The 20,798-nt window shown below is 36.8% G+C and overlaps 1 protein-coding gene across 1 annotated transcript in view; it reads left to right on the top strand.

Moving 5' to 3' along the window:
- Fam188a (family with sequence similarity 188, member A) overlaps nucleotides 1–17,637 on the top strand; it is a 64,197-nt gene extending 46,560 nt beyond the window's left edge. Inside the window, exons 11-15 of the mRNA XM_013014708.1 lie at nucleotides 83–155; nucleotides 6,077–6,149; nucleotides 8,941–9,028; nucleotides 13,887–13,958; nucleotides 16,720–17,637. Coding sequence (XP_012870162.1) covers nucleotides 83–155; nucleotides 6,077–6,149; nucleotides 8,941–9,028; nucleotides 13,887–13,958; nucleotides 16,720–16,869 — 456 coding nt within the window. The 3' untranslated portion in view covers nucleotides 16,870–17,637. The remainder of the gene's footprint in view (nucleotides 1–82; nucleotides 156–6,076; nucleotides 6,150–8,940; nucleotides 9,029–13,886; nucleotides 13,959–16,719) is intronic.
- The last annotated feature ends 3,161 nt before the right edge of the window (nucleotides 17,638–20,798 follow it).

Consider the following 20,798-nt stretch of genomic DNA (forward strand, 5'->3'; position numbering starts at 1 on the left):
ATTTCTTCATTCATCCTCGTGTGTTTTGTTTCTACAGCCGTCTGTCTGTAGCTTGTTGACAGCATGCATTTTGTCTTTCCAGGACATGGCTTTAGTTGCCCCTGAAGCTCCTTCAGAACAAGCTAGGAGAATTTTTCAAACTTATGATCCAGAAGGTAAAAGATTTTTTTAATTAATTCTATTTTATATCTCTATATATTGGAAATATATTGACGCTCCCCTATGTTTTATTCAGAAAGTTTAACTATATTGTTGAACAAAATGTAGGTTGCATTTCTTAAAAATTTTTCAAGGAAATAATAGAAATAGAAATGGAACTCCCTTAGTCCCTCCCCTGCCCCCCTGAAAAAAAAGAACACCTAAGTGCTAGTAGGGTTCTTCCATGTTAATAAGGTATTTGTTTCTTAGGGTCTTGAGTTAGGGTGACTTTTCAAAGACTTTCTCCAGAAGGTAGTATTTTCCCTGTTTAATAATAAATTTCAGAGGTCAAGAATCAAATTGGGAAATATGACTCAGAAAGAGTTCCTAACTAACAGTCATGAGACCCTGAGTTCAAACCCCAGCACTGCTTTGTGTGTGTGTGTGTGTGTGTGTGTGTGTGTGTGTCAGTTGTGGGGCCTGAACTCTGGGCTTGCACGTTGTCACCACTTGAGCCACAGTGCCACTTCCAGCTGAGAAATCAAACCCAGGGCCTCATGCATGCAAGGCCACTGAGCCCAGCACTGCTTTTAAAAAAAAATGTCAAATATTCTTTTTTCTTCACTCATCCAAGTGAATCTTAAATAATAAAGAGATGTAGAATATTTCTTTGTGATTAGGCCAGGATAAGGATGTGAAAGAATATCAGCTTTATCATTCTCCTTTGAAACCAAGCTTATCTATAGCTTTGCAAAGTTCACACTTAATTTAGATCATTGACATAGCTGGGTGGCAGTAGCTCATACCTATAGTCCTAGTTACTCAGAAGACAGATCTGAGAATCACAGTTCAATGCCATCCCAGGCAGGAAAGTTCCTAAGACTCTTATTTCCAATTAATTACCAGAAAATTGGAAGTGTTGCTATGGCTCAAAGAGGTAGAGCAGTTACCTTGAGTGAAAAAAACTCAGGGACAGCACCCAGACCCTGATTTCAATCCCCATGACCACCACCACCAACAACAAAAAATCGTTAAAATGGCCACTAGGTCACCATAAGCTTGGTGAACTTGACCACCTCTGTATTCATGCACTTAGGTAACACTACACACTTAAGTTTTATGTACTATCGCTGAAGTCCTTGTCAGCTCTTGAGTAAATTGTTCTTTGTGAATTCACTTTACTTTAAACCTTTTACCATTGGGATCTCCTTTACCCTGAAAATATGAATCCTGCAGCTTCTAGGATTACATCTTTCCTCACCCCACTTATTAGAAGTTTAAGTGAGTTTGGTATAAATTTGCTTTCTTAGCTGTCAAAAGAGAATAAGTGTATTTCTTAAAGTCATCATACATATTAAATTATTAATGTTATAGAAAGCACTTTTCTCTGTGGCATTTTATAGTCTGAGTAGATCTTTATAATCTTGAGTTGTCTTCTCTCCATCCCTCAAGTTAACTGTTGCTCTTGATTTTACTGATGTGTTTGATTGAGTTGTCATCTTTGCTTCATTATCTTTTCTTAACTTACAAAACATAATAGTTTATTTCCTCTTGGAATTAATTATAGCTTTAAACAATTGGTAGTGTTTTACTGATTATTTAGATAAGAAAGTAAAAGACTAGGGCTGGGGGGTTAGCTCAGTGGAAGAGCACCTGCCTGGCAAGCGCAAGGCCCTGAGTTCGGTTCTCAGCTCTGGGAAAAAAGAAAGTAAAAGACTAATATCCTCACATTTTCAAACTACTGAGAAAAGCCTTAGAGTAAGCCAGCACCCATACTGCATTAACTTCTGAAAGGTGGCAGCCTATAACCTCTCTCTTACTACTTTGAATTCTTTGAGGAAGATAAGAATGAGTAATTATTGACCCTGAATGTTTTTAATATATGTTGAGGTAAGTGTCGAACTTAACAAACCATAGTTTTAGAAGTAATAATTTTAAATAAAATTTAACATAAAATTCAAAGTACAATACAAGATTCAAAGAAATATAAACTGAATTTAGTAATGAAAACTCGAGAAAGATCCCATTGGTAAATGGAAACTAAATGAAGAAAAGGTGATGAGTCTGTGAACATGAGCTGGAAATGGCAATGTCTAACAGGAAAAAGCCCATAAAGTACTTGGCCTGAGTAGAAAAACAGGAAACAGGAGTTTGGGGAATAAAGAGGCTTGCAGTTTTATTTTAGAGAATGAGTTGAACAGTTTCCTATGGCGTACCTACTGAAAGATTAAGGCACGCATTGTTTTCTGCTTGTATGTAGCCCCATTCAGCCCCCTTTTAGATGTTTTTATTTTATAAATAACAATATCACAAATTGAAAAAAAATTACGTCACATTAGAGAGTACTGCCATATATATTCACTTATCAGTGCCTGTTTTAGGGTATATGAGGGGACATGTTTCCCTTTACTGATATTAGTTACATTATGACAGAGAAAGTCCTTGCAGAATAGAATGAGTAATAGCATGCAATATGGAGTGGCATGATGGATAAAGTGGCATCTTCCCAAAGTTTTTGAACAAGTTTTCAAAATATAGACTTTTTTAATTTTGATTTGAAATGATTCAGAGGTATCACAAGACTCCCAGTATAACAACCCTAAATATTCCAAAACCATAAATAGAACTGTGTATGCTTTTTTTAATATAGTCCTATGTTTAATGAAAGTTCTAGAACCAAAAATGGAAACTATGAGTGAATGAGTTTGTTCAAAAAGAGATCATACAAGGAGATGCTCAGAAGGACTCAATAAAAGAAGACACTGAAACTAATAAGGCTTTTAAGTAGACATTTGTCATAAGTAGGAGACTTGGATAAATATATATCCTTTTTGAAAATTCTTGAATCAATGATTTATTCAATTTTATTTTGCTAATTTACCAAGAAAAATTAGAATGTCTTGCATTACCAGTACTAAATCAGTTTCTAATCATCAATATTTGAGTTGGATCCTGAGAGATGCAATATGTGTTTCTTTTAGAGAAAGAAAATTGACTAAATTTTTATCTACAAACTTTTATGTCTATCAACTTAGCAAGACTATAAAATGAATTTTTAAAGCAAAGGAAACCAGTGCCAGTGGCTCACTCTTGTTATCCTAGCTACTCAACAGGCTGAGCTCCGAGGATTGCAGTCCAAAGCCAGCCTCGGCAGGAAAGTCCATGAGATTTAGTTCAGATTAACCATCGAAAAGCTGGAAGTGGAGCTGTAGCTCAAGTGATCTATCATTAACCTTGAACACAAAAACTCAGGGACAGCGCCCAGGCCCTGACTTAAAGCCCCAGGCCATGGACTGGCACCTGAACAAAAGAAAGAAAAAGAAAAACAAAAGCAAACAAAACTTGTTCATCTATTTCAGAAGAGATAGTTCTATATGGACATAACTTAAAAATTGTCATAAAGACAAAATTTAATTTCCCATCTGAATAGCACTTTGTGGCATAGCTGTAAGAAGTACGAGGATGAACAAGTAAGCTTATTTTTTATTTTTACTTTTCAGTCGCTTACAAACTAATTTGCTCACCTAACTAATATGATTTTCCCCCCCACAAACATAGCATGCCTTTATTTTGAGATATGAGTAAACCAAGTCTTCTCAGAGCTTTCATATGTAAACGATTCTTACAAGCTTCTGAGTAGCTAGTTTCCATTCAGCAAAAGGCTGGTGTGGGGATAGCCAACCTATGTCACCCTCATCCTAATACTTGCAGATAATTGATCTAAAGAGACGTAAAAAATAGATTTTTTTGGAATCTTTTTCTCCTTACCTATGCCATTTCACCTCCCATTACTATTGGCTACTCATGAATCTGACAGTGGGGCAGACATGAGATAGCATTTTTCGTTCTATGCCTTGGACACATGAATTAAAAATACAAACATGTGCAGACCAGCTAACCACACACACATATACACCCACACATTTATGTACATGTATATATGTACATGAACACACATATAGTATATAGGTATATACATATACACATACATATGCATATACAGGCCTCAGAGAACATTATCTCATCTTCTACTGTCTAAAAAAAGTGGCTTATTATTGATCTTTCAAAATATAAGCCTGTTCTATAAATGAGAATGTGTCTAAAAATGATTATGGTATTTGCATGGAAATAATCTGTTAAAACATAATTTGTCAAAACCTTGCCATGAACTCATGTAGGAGGTAGACAAGCAATCATCATTGCTTTCTAAGAAAACTGTGACAGCTTGAGTTACTGTAAGAACAAAGTCTAGATTCCAGATACTCCACTAGGAAATCAAACCCACCTTCACTACCAATTTACTTCATAGATGCTTCCATAAATAGGCACTTTTAGTTTGTAAAGCTGTTTATTTTCAACTGCAATTCTTAATAGAATCTGTATTTGGTAATCACTAATTCTACCTGAGCAAATAGAGTAAGGGCCTTTTCAGATTCTTTAGGAATGTAGGTGCTTGCTATTTCTGTTGATGTTGATTTGTACTTTACACAGTCAAAAAAAATTTTTGAGCTGTTAATTTTCATTTGGTATGCAGCTAAAATTTTAATTTGAATGGTGTTTTGACATATCACTTATAATTATTAAGTTTAGTAATGAATCCTAGATTAGGAAATGGCATTCAACTAATCTGTGTTCTAAGAGCCTAAAGAGAGTCAGGCCAAGGCTGAGCCTTACACATTCACTTTTGAGGAAGTCCATAGTTTATTTTTTATTTTAATTTGAGCTTTGTAGTAAGGTATGCATCTCATAGGAGTTTTGGTAAAGTAACACTGAAATGTAAAGTTTGAAAGCCCCTAGCTTCTCAGGAAGATGAGATCTGAGGATTGCAGTTTGAGCCTCAATTGATCTCTAATTCATCACAGAAAAAGCCAAAAAGTGGTACTGTGGCTCAAGTAGTAGAGTACTAGTCATGAACAAAACCTCAGGGACAGCGCCCAGCCCCAGAGTTCAAGCCCCAGGACCAGCAAAAAAGAAAAGTTTGGAGTTAGCTCAGCATTTTAGAATTTGCGTAACTCTTCCTTTAGAAAATTGCACATTATCTTAAGTGATTTGTAGCCGTATATTTGTAACCTTGTGTTCTGTTTTAAAACTACCTATAGCATTGACAAATAGATGGGGACCTTTGTACAATCCTAACTTCCTTTCCGCTTGTGTACAATTGCCCAGCTTAAATGCACAAGTGCACACTTTATTCTGCAGTTTGATTATAGGAGCCAAGCTTTGGACATCTTGTTCTCCATGGCAGGATTTTAAAAAATAGTCTAATCACTGGCAAAGACATTGTGCTGAATGTTGCCTTAAAATGGAGCCTATCTTAAGGAACATGAAAATGGGTAGGGGACACCATCCATTTAAGGGAATAAAGAACTTGCTTGCTTAAAAGTACTCTCATTTCTCCCACAAGGCTTCCATCAGCATGGATTGTACTCTTACTTAAATCATGGGCCCATTGGCCCATTGTAGGATGTGTGTTCCTGCCCCCGTGTTGTCAATTACATTCCTCCAGGAAGCTAAATAACATTGTGACAATGGAATTTGTTGGTAGAGAAATGTTTTCAAAACTGCATTTCTTAATGGTAATTGAAAGAATCACTTCAACACCAATTAGTAAATTGGTGTAACTTCTTAAAATCAAAAAAAAAAACTTGTACCTATTTGACAGATTGGTAAGACTGCTTAAGGAAGAGATAATTTGGCTTTAAAGTTCATTAGAGTTATCAGCTATATGGTTAACTTTATTGTGTGAAAATTCTCAGTCATAGCATATTACATAAGAAAATTGATTTAAGAGTATCTGTTAATAGACATTGTAAAAAGTAATACAATTCCTCTAAATCTATTTAGTCTTTTATGTGAATCCAACCCCTAACTCTGAATTTGGACATTAAGAATAGCATTTTGAAGTGAAATTTTAGAATAAATTTCTTCTTTATTCCAGATAATGGATTCATATCTGATTCACTTCTAGAAGATGTGATGAAGGCTTTGGACCTCGTTTCAGACCCTGAATAGTAAGATAAATGGAAATGTTACTTTTACAGCACAAAAAGATTCCACTAAGTGTAAAAAAAGATACATTTCTACCTTATTTTAAATTCTAAGTTTGCATGATCAAAATAATACGCTGGACACTGGTGGCTCACACCTGTAATCAGGAAGTTGAGATCTACAGTAGAAGTTTGAGGTTAAAAGCCAGCCCAGACAGTAAAGTCTGTGAGATTTCATCTCCAGTGAACCAGCAAATAGCCAGATAGAGGCATGGTTCAAGTGCCAGCCACAAGCAAGTAAGCATTCAAGGAGCTGAGTTCAGGCCCTACACAAAGGTTTGAGAAGAAATCAAAGGAATCCAGTATGAGAAGCATTCTTAATAGATGTAATATGAGCTGCACTTATTGCGTGCCTTTTAATAATAGTTTTTCCTGTAAATTTTAAATTTCTCTGCAGACTAACATGCCATGTTTTAACATTGTATGCATGTATATACACACATATCTGATTTAACATATATATGATTACACACATACCTCTATGTAGCTTCTTTGAACATAACAACAGTTCTGTACAGTGTAGATATTATGGTTTTCCTGTCTACTGAACCAGCAAGCCTCTGACTTTTCATGTTAAATGAAGGTCACTAAAGATATGGAACATTTCTAGTTAACTGATTGGAACTGTTTATATGTGATTATGTATATATTACAGTATATGGACTGCTTTAAAGTATTGTCATTCTTCACTATTATATATGTTATTACATTTTTAGCTTCATTGATTTAGGATAGTTGTTATTTATGAGAAAATATCCCTTATATTGATAAAAATCTAAGTATTGAAATGGAAAAAAAGATTTAGTCTGTGCTAACTTTTTCTTTTGCCATAGTTTTTTTTCTTTTTGCAAGCTTTTTGTTATCATGAAAAGACTTTAGCTTATAAAGTGTCATAAAGATTCAGCAAAAGCAACATGGAACACTAATATACACTCTTTAGAACCTGGTTCTATTCTGTTTTGAAACCCAGCGGTGCTTTTTTGGAAGTCCAGAATATTTATAATATCTGAATTAATATGTCTTTGTCTTCCTAGAGCTGTATTTATCCATTTTCATACTTATTGTTTCTAGCTGAAAGAGGAAAAATTCAGAAAGAGTTGAATTAGTGTAGTAAGTGATAAGATAAAATTACTTTCTTTTCCAAGTAGAGACCATCTTTTTTTAATTTGACAATTTGAATAAAACTCAAATAATTTTAGTTACTGATGATTCTTAGGTGAGGAAAAAAGAAAAAGTTACTTTTTTGTTTGTTTTCAAATTTGTCTATTAGGAGTTGTATGCCTTAATGATTTTCCTTCTTCCATCAGAATATATAACATGTCTTAGAATATTGTTAGTACAGTTGATTCAACTTACTTTTCTAAAAGTAGTTTAAAGATTGTGCTTTGGTCTACATTTGTAAAATATGATTCATTAACTAGGCCATATTAAGAAATGAGTATAGATATATAATTTGCTTTGCCTTCTTTTGTCTTATGACATAACCTTCTAGCCTTGCCCAGACCTACTAAAGGGTCTATCCTTGGTGTAGTACACTGGATATTTCATGATGTAGGAGTCATCCATGATAGCCAAATGCCCCCAAAGGCAGGCATCTCATGGAGCACATACTGGTGCCTGCAGCTGGGGTCTCCAGATGAGGCTGCTTTAGCACAGGTGCAACTTCTATAACCCTTAGATGAACACTTACCCTAACAAGGAGGGTTAGACACCTTTATGAAAGAACCACCTGGTAAGTGACCCCAACTGAATACAGGTGCAATAATCGGAAACTTGTCCCCTAACACTGAGAATGGTCTTCAGGTGGAAAACTTCCTTGGCAGGCAGTCCTCTGAGCTGCTGACTGTAAGTCCTAGGAGTCATAGGATGTGTCTAAAGTCATCTTGGACTCCAGTGGCCAGAAGAGAGAGGAGGTCCCTTGGGAAACTGGTTAACCAGAACCCCTTAGAGTCCCCAGACACAATGCTTTTCTTGTTGCATAAGCCAGATTTAACTCAGCTTTTTTAGTTTAAGATAACATGGAGAAGAAAACCTTCCTGAACAGACATTTTCATTTCAATCTGCCACGCACTTGTCTGCCTCTCTCTTGTCAGCCATGAAAACGCTTTGATCAGTCTCAGCTACACCTATGGTGGGCCCTGCACTGAGCTATCTCACTGTAGCTGCTGCACCAATAAAATGTGCTACTTACTGAGACTCACTGTTCTCAAGCTCCAGAGTTGTATCTCCTCTTTAACCTTCAAGTTACAAGGTCGAATAATTTGAAGTGTTTATCTCATTTAGTTACTGAAGTCAGGTTTTTAAGAGATGTTTTAGATTATGTAATGTATCCCTTTGACATGTTTATTTTCTCCTTGGGCTTGAAGTAAACATGGTTGTAAGTTAAATGCCTCATTTGATGGTTAAATTCAAGCATACCTATGAAACAGAGAGAATGTTCCTTTAGGAAGTTAGGAGCCTGAGTTTTCTAAGCCATGATTTTTAAATGACTTTACCTAATAAGGAGCAATATTCCAAAGTCATCGTCATAATTTAAATTTTAAATAGTAACAGATTACTCTGGTTTAAAAATAACCAAGTTTTGGCAAATTAAATGTCATTCCTGTGTATTTGTCATTAAGGTTCTAAAAAGAACAGCTCTTAGAATTGTTGGCAGTTGAATGTGTTGCAGTACCAGTAATTTAATTCTGAAAGAAAAAAGGGTTTGTTTTTCTCCATTTGGGTATCCACTGTTTTTCTTCTTTTCTCTCCATAGTATAAATCTCATGAAGAATAAATTAGATCCAGAAGGATTAGGAATCATATTATTGGGACCATTTCTTCAAGAATTTTTTCCTGATCAGGTAACATAGTCAAGGAAATCCATTATTATTATCTGTGATTGTTTGCTATTTCTCAGCTCCTTTAAAATGTCTTGACATGTCTATATGATGCTGAGAAGGTGTCATATATGCACACGTGTATACACTCACATATACACACATATGTATACTTTTCCATGTAATGAGATCACAGGTTACATGTATATCTATATAGTAGTGCAGTGCTCTGAGGGTATTAGTACAGGTGCAGCAGTGTACTGAAGGTACCAGTAGAGCTGTTCAGTGCTTTGTAGGGAGATTGATTCAGAAGAGAATAGTGTATATATTTGTATAAAATACTGTTGGAAATAGGAATAAAAGTTGGAAGAATGCCAGGTGCCAGTGGCTCACACAGGTAATTCTAGCTACTCAGGAGGCTGAAATCTAAGGATTGTGGTTCAAAGAAGGAAAATCCATGAGACTCTTATCTCGAATTATCTACCTTAAAAGCCAGAAGTGGAGGTGTAGCTCAAGTGGTAGAGCACTAACATTGAAAAAAAAAAATCTCAGGGACAGTGCTAGGCCCCGAGTGTAAGCCCCAGGACCCAAAAAAAAAAAAAAAAAGAGAGATTCCCTTTTACCACTTACTTCTATCCCTTTATTTTTTCAGTAACTGTTAATGGATTTGCATATATATTTTTCAAAGTTTTTAAATAGTAGGAAAAAACATAAAGGTGATTGATTTATAGGTGGTAAGAGTTCCTAGCTGTGAACCATTTCATCTGCCTGATAGAAAAGCTTGGGTTTGGGTTTGGGTTTTGGCATAGAGCTGTACCACTTCCTTCCGGGGCATTATTAGGAACCTATGCTAGTTATATCTGTATAACTACCCAGCCATTTCTGTGTTCATTTGTCTTCATTTTTTATCTAAGTGAAACATTTTACTATTGAACTGAATCATACATCCTAGTTGTATTTTGGCATTTCATTGGTTATCAGCATAGTTTAAATTGAAGTTCTTTGTTCCAATGGAAATGCTGTTCTGACTGTTATAAATATGTTGATAAGTAGAAAACTTATTATTTAAAGTTGAAGGAATACTTCAAGATAATTATTTAGTTTGGAGATATAATTGTTAATTTGATGTGTCCGTTAAATTATCTTTAACAAGAACTCATTTTCTAAACCTGTTATGAGTACTGTGAATAAAGTGACAAAAGTTGAAAAAGTCACTCAGAATATCAAACTATAAGCAAGTGGACCTTTTCAAACTTGTATATGTTTAGTAGAAAAAATAATTTGTGTTCTGAAATTATTGGAAAGACACTGTTGGGTTATAATTTCTGTCTGTTACATTCCAACTACTTAAGGTTCTCTTCCTTTTTTTTTTTAGTTCCTTTCTGGAATCTATAATCATGTTTTAGCTTTCTTGACAAAGCTTTATAAATTATAGCACTTAATTTACTTTTGTTGTTGTTAGGTTTTTTTGTTTGTTTTTTTGTTTTATTTGTCAGTCGTTGGTCTTGAACTCTGGGCCTAGGCCCTGTCCCTGCGCTCTTCAGCTCAGGACAAGTGCTCTACCCTTGAGCCACAGCGCCACTTTCAGTTTTCTGGTGGTTAACTGGAGATAAGAGTCTCATGGACCTTTCTGTCAGGGCTGCTTTGAACAATGATCCTCAGATCTCAGCCTCCTGAATAGCTAGGAATACAGGCGTGCCACTGGGCGCCTGGCTATTGTTTTTGTTGTTATTTGTTGTTATTGTTTTGCTGGCCTTCAGGCTTGTCTCAAGGCCTAGGCACTGTCCCTGAGCTTTTTTGTGCTCAGGGCTAGCGCTCTACCACAGCACTACTTCTGGCTTTTCTGAGTAATTTATTAGAGATAAGAGTCTCATGAACTGACTTTCCTTCCCTGGCTAGTTTCAAACCATGATCCTTCGATCTCGGCCTTCTGAAGCTAGAATTACAGGTGTGAGCAACCAGCCCCAACCTGGCTGCACTTAAAAACTTAGAAGCAATCATATTTTAGTATTTCCAGAAAGCTGCTGTTGAACATTTGCTACAGATACTGATTTCTTAATTATGATGAAATTTTCTGAGTTTTTAATTCAGCTTTGTAAGTTGTTAAAAGGAGCTTTCTGATTGGATTCTTTTTGAAATTATGGACCTTTATGTAACTTAGTATAAATAAATGCTGCTTATAATCATTACAACTTACTAGCTCAAGGAATTTACATTTTAATTGTACTCTTCCTTGAGGTAATAAAAGAGAGCTCTATTCCCCTCCTAATTTTTCATGAAACAAGACATTTTCATTTGGTTGTACTATTTGTTCCCCTTAGTTTGTTTAGTTGGGCTGATTTCCCTGCTATTTTGGACATACTCTCCGTCTGAGCTGGTCTGTCTCAGCACTCCTATTTAGTTCATGTACTTTCCTCACCCCAAGCACGTGGCCCTGATCCTCCTTCCCTTAGAGCAGTACGTTCTCAAAATGAAGTTTCTAAAAAAAAAAACTTGTTACAAATGCAGATTCTTAAGCCATGCCCCACAACTAATACGTCAAAAACTTTAAAGGTGATTCTGATAGAAAATGAAGCTTGAGAACAGCTACTTCAATGGAAGACTTGTTCCATCCCTACCTCTTCACTTCCTGAAAGAACTGAGACTTCAAGTCACAGGTCTTTCCCATATTAATCCTATGACTTCTACTTAGTACCTAACATAATAATGGTAACTCAGTAAGCAGCTCCTTAGCCAGAAACAAATGAAATAAAGTCACACATCTGAAACTGGAATGGCAGCAGGAGACTACAGTAATCTTTACAAATACTTTAGCAAGCTGCATGGGAAGAGCATTGTGAGTAGAAGCCCACACGGGGGGGGGAAAGTGGGAATAGCTGTAAACTTTCCAGGACAGTTTGTTTACAGTGGGACGAGAGGCAGCTCCTATTTATCAAAATGTAATATGCACCAGGCACTCTGTGCCTTAATATAAATTAAGTACTGTTATTTTTCCCGTTTGGCAACAAGGAATAGGATTCGCGAACCTATCCAACAGGGTTCTTTGTAATGCCAATCTAAGCACTTCTCCATATCACACTGCCTTGTTGCCAGTGTTTCTGCATTTTATGCCATTGTAAATTATTGTAGCTACAAAATATAAGTTGTATTCAATTATAGTAAAATGCTTAATTCAAATTCAGAGAAGCAACAGCCAAATTACACTTCTAGGAACTAATTGCGTTGACTCATGTATATACAATTAAATGATCACATACTCTAGTTTTTCTATTTGGTATGTTGAGTAGGGTACAAAAATATGGAGGTTTAGATTTTAGTCAGGAACATAAAAACGTGGAAAATTAAAGGAGTTAAAAATTTAAAGTCTTCCAGTAACATTAGAAAAGATAATGCAAAGTAGTATATGATCTATTCTCCAATTATTCTGGCAACTTTTATTTATAGAGCTTCCAAAATAGTATAGAATCCAACTAGTGTGTGTTCAGGAAAAGCTTTCCAGAAAATGCTAGCTTGAAGCAGATCTTAAAAAAACGAGGGGGAGGAACTAGAGGAGCTCATTTTAGGAATAAAAAAGCTCACAAATGTACAGAAGGCCAACAAAAAAAAAATCTTTTCGTGGGAAAATGAGTCATGTTTGTCTAAAACAGAATTCAGAAAGTTGAGTAGTTAGAGATAAGACTGAAAAGGTAAAATAGGTTGTGTTTTATTCTAGTAGTCTTGCTTGTAAATAATACCACACAACCTTAAATGGGAAAGACAGCTCAAAGAAATTGAAGCAGCAAGCCCCATTAAGGGAAGGTGGCTGTAGGAACGTGGAATGTCAGAGACTGGCGCAGAGGTCATGAGCACTGCCCAGGGTCTCTCGTCTTCCTTTCTCTAGGAGCCAGAGCCACAGTTGCCAACAACTCTCTTCCCTTAGTTCCAGTTGGAATAATAAGGAGGAACTCTAACCCTGCTTGGGTCACATGTCTGTCCCTGCATACATCAGAAGGTAAAGGGGATAGGTACTGAGGACTCTGTCGGTCCTGAGGGTAATGACTGGGAGCCAGGCACATTCAAATCCACAGACTTGAATGCTAGGTTAAGACAGAAGAGCTTGATCTGTTGTGCAAATTTAGGCTGGTAGTGATGTTTAGGACATGATTTCTTCATGGAATGTTGCCTGTTTGTTGAAAGTCTCTTTCAGCACTATGTATTACCGCTTCAGTGCTCCTTGCACTGATTAAATGTTAACTATCCAAATGGCAAGTCTTCAATCATAGATTAAAAGTATTGTTTTGATAAAAATAATACCATGTATTTATGAAGAACAAGTTATTTACAAGAGAAAAGACAAAGGTGTGTTTTAGAAGATTTCTAAAGAAGTTTATCCTTTAAAAAATTAAGGGCAGCCAGGCACTGGTGACTCAAGCCTGTAATCCTAGCTACTCAGGAGGCTGAGATCTGAGAATCACGGTTCAAAGCCAGCCCGCTCAGGAAAGTCCATGAGACTCTTATCTCCAAAAAGCCACTAGAAAACTGGAAATGGCGCCGTGGCTCAAGAGGTAGAGCACTGGCCTTGAGCTGAAGAGCAGAGGGACAGCGCCCAGGCCCAGAGTTCAAGCCCCATGACCAACAAAAAAATAAAAATGAAATAAATTTTTTTAAAAAGGCATATCGCAGAAAACATAAATGTATGCAGAAGAGATTGTCATGAAAATCAGCACACCCCTACTTCCCAGTCTCTTTCTAAAAGCAGCCTTTCTGCTTTTAGGTTTTCTGTTTTGCGTTGTTTCAAATGATTCCCAGTGAAAGAATGAAGATGTCAGGAACTTGCATTTGTCTTTACTGCTAATTAGCCACTTCCTGAAACAAAGTTTTAATAGCACTTTATTTATATTAGGGCTCCAGTGGTCCAGAATCATTTACTGTCTACCACTACAATGGACTGAAGCAATCAAATTATAATGAAAAGGTATGAGAATTCACATAGTAATTTGCCTTCAACTCGGTTGATGAAATACATATACGAGTGAGTATTAACAATGTCTCATTCCCCTACAGTTGCTACCCATGAAATTATTCCAAAAATCTCTATACCACAACATATTCTAGAATTAACCATATTCAGTTAGACTAATCTGGCTCTGAAGTGGGCTTTGAACAATAGTTTATTGACAGAACTACATGTGCATGTATAGTGTTACCCTGCCTTGTGTGCATTTCTAAATCAGTATTTATGGTTTAGCCAGTGAAAGCCATTACTGTTACTTACATTCAGAGAGAGGTTTTTAATACTTTAAGGGATTAAAATAATCATAATGGCTAGTATTTATTGAGCATCTACCTAGAATTGTATTAAGTCTTTCCTTAATCTTAAATTTTATACCATCTTATCAAGTAAATATTGCCTGTGCCTGTGTATCTCACTGGACAGAGAAGGGAACTGAGCACAGGTAAGTAATGTCCTGAAGTCAAGCAGCCCGGAGTGGCATAATTGGAATAGAAACTTAAAAGTCCAGTTCACACTCATGGTCTTGCCCAGTAGGCTTTTTACTCAGTATGCTTTGCTACTAACATTTGTAAAACCATAGGCAAAAGCATGTGGGTGCATCTTTCCAGTGTACCACCAGGTATACCAATCTTGTGCACACATGTGGTATGTCTGTTCTATGTGCATTTGATCAAATATCAGTCATAGAGGATATACAATTAATATTGAAATAATGCCAAACATTTCTTTCTTTTCAATCTGACCTCTACTTGCTGATTTCCTAAATATCTAAACTGGAAATGGCGACAGAAAATACTTTATAATGTAAATTAGAAGTGCAATTTTAGTACAAATTAGAAAATCTGAGAGGTTTTATTATGTTCAAGATATTTTCACGAAATGCAATTTATTGCTAGCAGAATATAAATTGTCAGAACATTTGCATGTTGTCTCTTAATGTGTATTAATGAGTGCTTCATCTAGACTTGGAAGTTTTACAGAGCTGTTGTAATAGGTACTTTGTAATCATTCAACAGTTATTCATCTACACAGTCCCTGCAAGGTAGTCAGTCAAATATTATCCATATTTTACAGATGAGGCCTCTGAGACAGGGAGATTAAGTGACTCACCCAGAGTCACACAGCAAGTCATTGACAGAGCAGGGATTGGAACTGAGTTCCTGATTCCCAGTCCTGTCCTTGGTCTGCTTGGCCACGCTACCTGTGGATAGTAAGTTTCCAAATCATGCTTGTCACAGGCATCTGACATACTAACACTAAGATCAGAAATTGAATAGAATTAACATGACAGATGACTATAACTCAAAAGCAAAGCATGTTTGTCGTTAACTTACAGAAATAGAATGTCATGAAGTTGTTCAGGAGCTAGATATGTTAAGAGTTAATGGTGAAGACCTATTGAAAACATCGAGGGAAGCAGCAAGTGGATGCTGAGCCTGAGCCACCAGGCAGAGAAAGCTAGATGAGGCCACCAGGGGTCAGTCAGAGCAGCGCCCAGGTTTCTGCTCCAATGCTGTGAGCATCTGGAGTTCTGGGCCGTGGAGACAGCTTTTCAACAGGAATCACTTTTGCACTGGAGAAGTGAAAAATGTGAGTCGAAGTTTTAATAGATATTTAATCCACATTAGAAATAAACACATTAACCAAAGTAATAAATACATTAACCAAAGATGCAAAAAAAATGTATTTCACATGAAGGAGTATCTCTTAAACGTCCTAAAAATGAGAATCTGACCTAGTAGTAATAAAAAAAAATACACTCTATTTCTATATTTAGTGTGCTGTTAAAGAAACTGTCTTTTAAGGTTGATTAAGTTATTCTTTGAACTCTTTAAATACCTTATGGGCTTTTTATTGGAACATGATACAGTCATCTCAGTCAGCCATACTGAATATATAACAGTAATGATACATACTGTGCAAGAAACTGATCTATATGTTCATTCCTTTGAAAGTACCCAAGAGTTGGAATTATGGTTTTTAATGAATACCATGGAAGCTCTTCATAATGAGTAAGGGTGTTTGTTGGTTGTAGTGTTATAACTACTTCCAAGTATTTTACTTTTTCTTTAAAAGAATTTTTTTTCTGGTATCTAATTGCCAACTCATGTAAAGTACTGATTACTTTGACTTGATTTTCGCTTCTGTCCTGGCATCTTTTTAAAGATTTTTCTTCATGAAAAATTTGCAGAATAAAGTATAATCATGAACTGAACTTTAGAAATATTTAATAGCAGTTTTTCATTGTCTTCAGCTTTGGATACCCATTTCAACCAAAGGGAGAAAATAGTTATTTTCAGAGGGCGTAGCTGTATTTCCCTGTGGCTTTCCATCTCCTGAGGGAGCGGGGTATCCCAGTGCCCACAGTAGGTAGAACGAAAGCATGATGTGTAGATTGAGTCGTGTAACACTGCTTTCCTGATCAGAATCAATTTGTATATGCTCTGTGACTGGAGTGCACTTTGTAATGGGTCATGATCTTGAATTCTAAAGCTTACTGGTTAGCTAGCAATTAAAATGTGTGTCACCATCTCATTTATAGTTTTATTCTCACCTTAATTTGCAGATATTTCCTGCTTATAATTTCTTTAAAAACAAATGTAGATGTGAAGCTCTACATGAAAAAGCATGTCATAACTTACAGCCTGTAAAAATTGTTTGTATCCCATGTAAGAACTTGCTCAGATTGTGGCCTGACTGGTGTGGCTTTCCCCCCCCACAGGTAATGTATGTGGAAGGGACTGCAGTGGTCATGGGGTTTGAAGATACGATGCTACAGACCGATGACACCCCTATCAAGCGCTGTCTCCAAACCAAATGGCCATGCATTGAATTACTCTGGACCACAGATCGCTCGCCTTCCCTAAACTGATTTGCCTACATATTTATGAGGAAGACTGATAACAGATGACAACAGAGGGGTTCGTGACCGGCACATGGCTAAGTTAAACTAAACACTGGTATCATTGATTAACTGTAAATAGCAAAACACATTTTAGTGTTTAAAATATGTTTAAATTATTCGTTTTTAAAGCTTTATGTTAAAGGTTATCCTATTTTAACCCTTTCTATGAAGTTTATTAGCAAAATTAAGCTTTAATCAGAATTCATTACTTGCAGACAGATAATTGGTCATCTCTCAAATTACGAGCCTAATACAATAGCATAAAAGAATTAAATTCACTACTTATATAATCTTCTGTTCTAGGTTTTCTTTCCTTTGGGCCCATTCTGTTGTTAGCCTCCACAGTGAAATGCTGGAATTGATTTTGTTACTTGTTTTCTAAAATCTGTTTTTCCATTAGAAATACTGATGAGTACCAAATTACCAACCCTGGTCCTTGAACAGCTGACAGAACCCTGGCATGTTTACAAACTAGGAACTTCCCGCTTACTCACAGGTGGAGAGGGGATGTATTTTTTAAAATGATAGAAAAAAAGAATGTTTGATAGTCTTAACACTGTTAACTTTGGCTGTATTGCTAAGTACACTTTTCCCACTGTGTTCCAATGGCCCCATAAGCCAGCTCTCTTGTATACCTGACTGCATGAGAACATCTGTTATTACCTTAGTATATCGCATTATTTATTATGATCCTAGCTACTAGCCTAAATAAAGACTTTTTTTGTTTAGCTTTAACTTTGCATTCATACATTAGTAGCTTAAAATAAGTAAATGCTTTTAACCCTTTCTGCCTAGCAACCCTGAGTATGTAAAAATTCTTCATGGGCTCAGAAAAGACCTTCCCTGAGAGACCAAGCGTTAAGCTTCACTAAAGCTCTGCTAACTCCACGCTGTCAGCACAAGTCCTGGGTGGCAGCTGTGTTGACTGAGCTAAGAGCTAAGCTATAGAAGCCTCATCCCCTGTCCTCTGAAGAGCACTTTGCTCATGCCAAGCAATTGAAATGTGGGGAGCTGGAAGGGCCTGCTGTCCTTCTCTTGGGAAGCAGTTCCTCCGTGTGATCTTGCACATTTCAGAGAAGTATATCTCATATGTGAATGTTTGTTTGGGGCTTTATTTTTTTCCTTTTACAAACACGTAAGTAGATTGGAGCATGGACAAAAAAAATGGCCAGATTTTATGGGTAATTTTGCTGACATTCTGTTCCAAGAGTATACTATTGAAATGCAGGCTGTAAAAAAGTCAGTCTTTTTGGCCTAATCGTGTCTGCTTCTGAAAGCACATGAAGTGCATTATGTCAGAATTAACTAGCTCCATAAATTGTAAATTCTCATGCGATTCTCTTATAGAATTTAGATGTTTATGGTAGATCTCATAAACATCTACCTATAAAATAGTATGTATAGTTCTGTTACTATTGCTGTACAACAACAGACCATCCCAAAGCTTCTTGGCATAAAATCATCTTTATAGGTTTATTTATGTGAAGGTAACATTCTCACAAATGTAGTCACTCAAATGGTTCAATGGCACCACAGCAGGACAGCTTGTTCTCTCCCATTCCGGAAGCTCAGCTGATACCTTCAGTGGACAGGCATGACTAAGACATACATAGCGTGATCTCGTTTTCCCAGGTGGATGTACCACCACCACCACCACCGACAGTCATCCGTAGTCATCGCACACGGAACTGGCAGTATGATGGAAGATCGAGCATCCTGAAAGTCGGGAAGTTAGCGCACCTTCAAAGAATCAAATGACAAAAAGAAATTGCAGTGAGAATCAACATACTTATTGCTTAAGATGAAATGTATAGCTTTAACTACATTAGACAATTCAGAATTTTGGAAATTTGAAGGCTGGCCTTTCATTTCAAGAATGGCAAAACCCAAAGTAAATAAAAGGAGATAAAATACTGAGACAAACACATGCAAAAGGATGCGGCTGGGCTTTTCACACCTACAAAAAGTAGGTACTAGTAAGCTAAGAGTTAAATACTTCTAAGAGTTAAAAGGGTGAAATTCACATAAGACAACAGGAATACATTTCCGTGACTTTGGGTTAGGCAGGTTTTTCATCTGACATTTATATTTTTAAATACAAATTGTATTTTTTTAAAAACAGATTGTATTTTTAAATACAAATGTCAGATGGGCACTGTTGTCCGCTGCAACAGTGGGTCATGTAATCACATCAGATAATCACATCACAACAGAAAAGGTTGGAAGACAAAAAGGATATTAGACTTTCTCAAGATTTAAAACTGCCTAAAATGACATAATCAAAGAAGGTAAAATGCCAGATTGGTATGATATCTCAAGCCTATAAACTCAGCTACTTGGAAGGCAAGGACCATAAGGATCCTGGATTAAGGCCAAACTTGGTAAAAAGACCTCCATCTCAACTTGACAAGCTGACATGGTAGCAAATTGCCCTAATCCCAACCATGTGGAAGGTATAGGTGAAAGATCATGGCTCAGAGCCAGCCCCAAAATGTGGCAGACACTAGCAATAAATATGTAAAAAGGTTTGTCAGCCTTAGTAGAACTAGGGAAATAAAATCAAAACCAAGATACCACTTCATGCTCATTGAAAAAAAAAACATAACAGACAGCATGGAGGAAGATGTGCAGATGTGCGAATCATCACACATGGCTGTACAGATAGAAAGTGGCAGCACACTTGAGAAGGCAGTTAAGCACAGAGATAACTCAGCATCCCCACTCCTGCTTTTCTAAGAGAAACAAGGACGTGTCATTTATAATAGCAAACAATGGGAACAACCTAGATGTTCATCCACAGCTAGAGTGCAAATTTAAATATAGCTGAATTTTAATTATCAAAACAAATGGCTGACGTTGGAATATAGATGGCCTTGAAAACCTGATGCTGAATGAGGCTACTCAAAAAAGACTACTTTTAGACGAAATACTCACTCATGGCTCACACATATAATCCTAGCTACTCAGGAGGCTAGATCTGAGGATCATTACTCAAAGTTAGTCAGAGCAGATAAGTCTGAGACTCTTATCTCCAATTAACCACCAAAAAGCCAGAAATGGAGGTATGATTCAAGTGGTAGAACACCAGCCTTGAGCAAAAAAAAAAACTAAGGGACAGTGCCTAGGCCCTGAGCATAAGCCCCAGCATTGGCATAAAAAGAGAAAGACTACATCCGGGTATTAGTGGCTCATGCTTATAATCCTAGCTACTTAGGAGGCTGAGATCTGAGGCTCATGGTTCAAAGGCATCCTGAGCAGGAACATGCATGAGACTCTTCGATTAACCATCAGAAAACCCGAAGTGGTGCTGTGGCTCAAGTGGTAGAGCACTCGTATTAAGTTGAAGAGCTCAGGGACAGTGCACAGGCCCAGAGTTCAAGCCCCATGACCTACAAAAAAAAAAAAAAGAATGACTACATTTATCATTGTATTTATGTGGACCTTTCAGATAAGGTAAACCATAGAAAATGGATTAACAGTTACCAGGAACTAAGGTGGAGTTGGAGTAGAATAGCAAGACTGGGGAATTGCTGCTAGTGGTGTAGTTCTGTTGGGGGAGTGATGAAATGTCCTAAAACTAGATTGTGGGAAAAAGCAGTGGAATCAAAAACAAGACTGATCCAAAAACAGGCTACACACCTTTGCAACTTGTAATTCTAGCTACTTGGAAGGAAGAACTCAGGAGGAATGTGGTCTGAGGTGAGCCTAGACACATTTATGACCCCTCCTCAACCACAGCTAAGTTCAGTGACACTGCCCACATCCTTAATGTGTGGAAGTCTGAAATTGGGTGGATCACATTTCCAGACTAGCCTGGGGAACAAAGTCCCCAAGATTCTATCTCAAAAAAATATGGAGGAGTGGGCAGGGTGGAGAGAAAGCAGTACTAAGAATGA

The sequence above is a fragment of the Dipodomys ordii genome, unplaced genomic scaffold (genome assembly GCF_000151885.1).
Source record: "Dipodomys ordii isolate 6190 unplaced genomic scaffold, Dord_2.0 Scaffold24, whole genome shotgun sequence".
NCBI lineage: Eukaryota > Metazoa > Chordata > Mammalia > Rodentia > Heteromyidae > Dipodomys > Dipodomys ordii.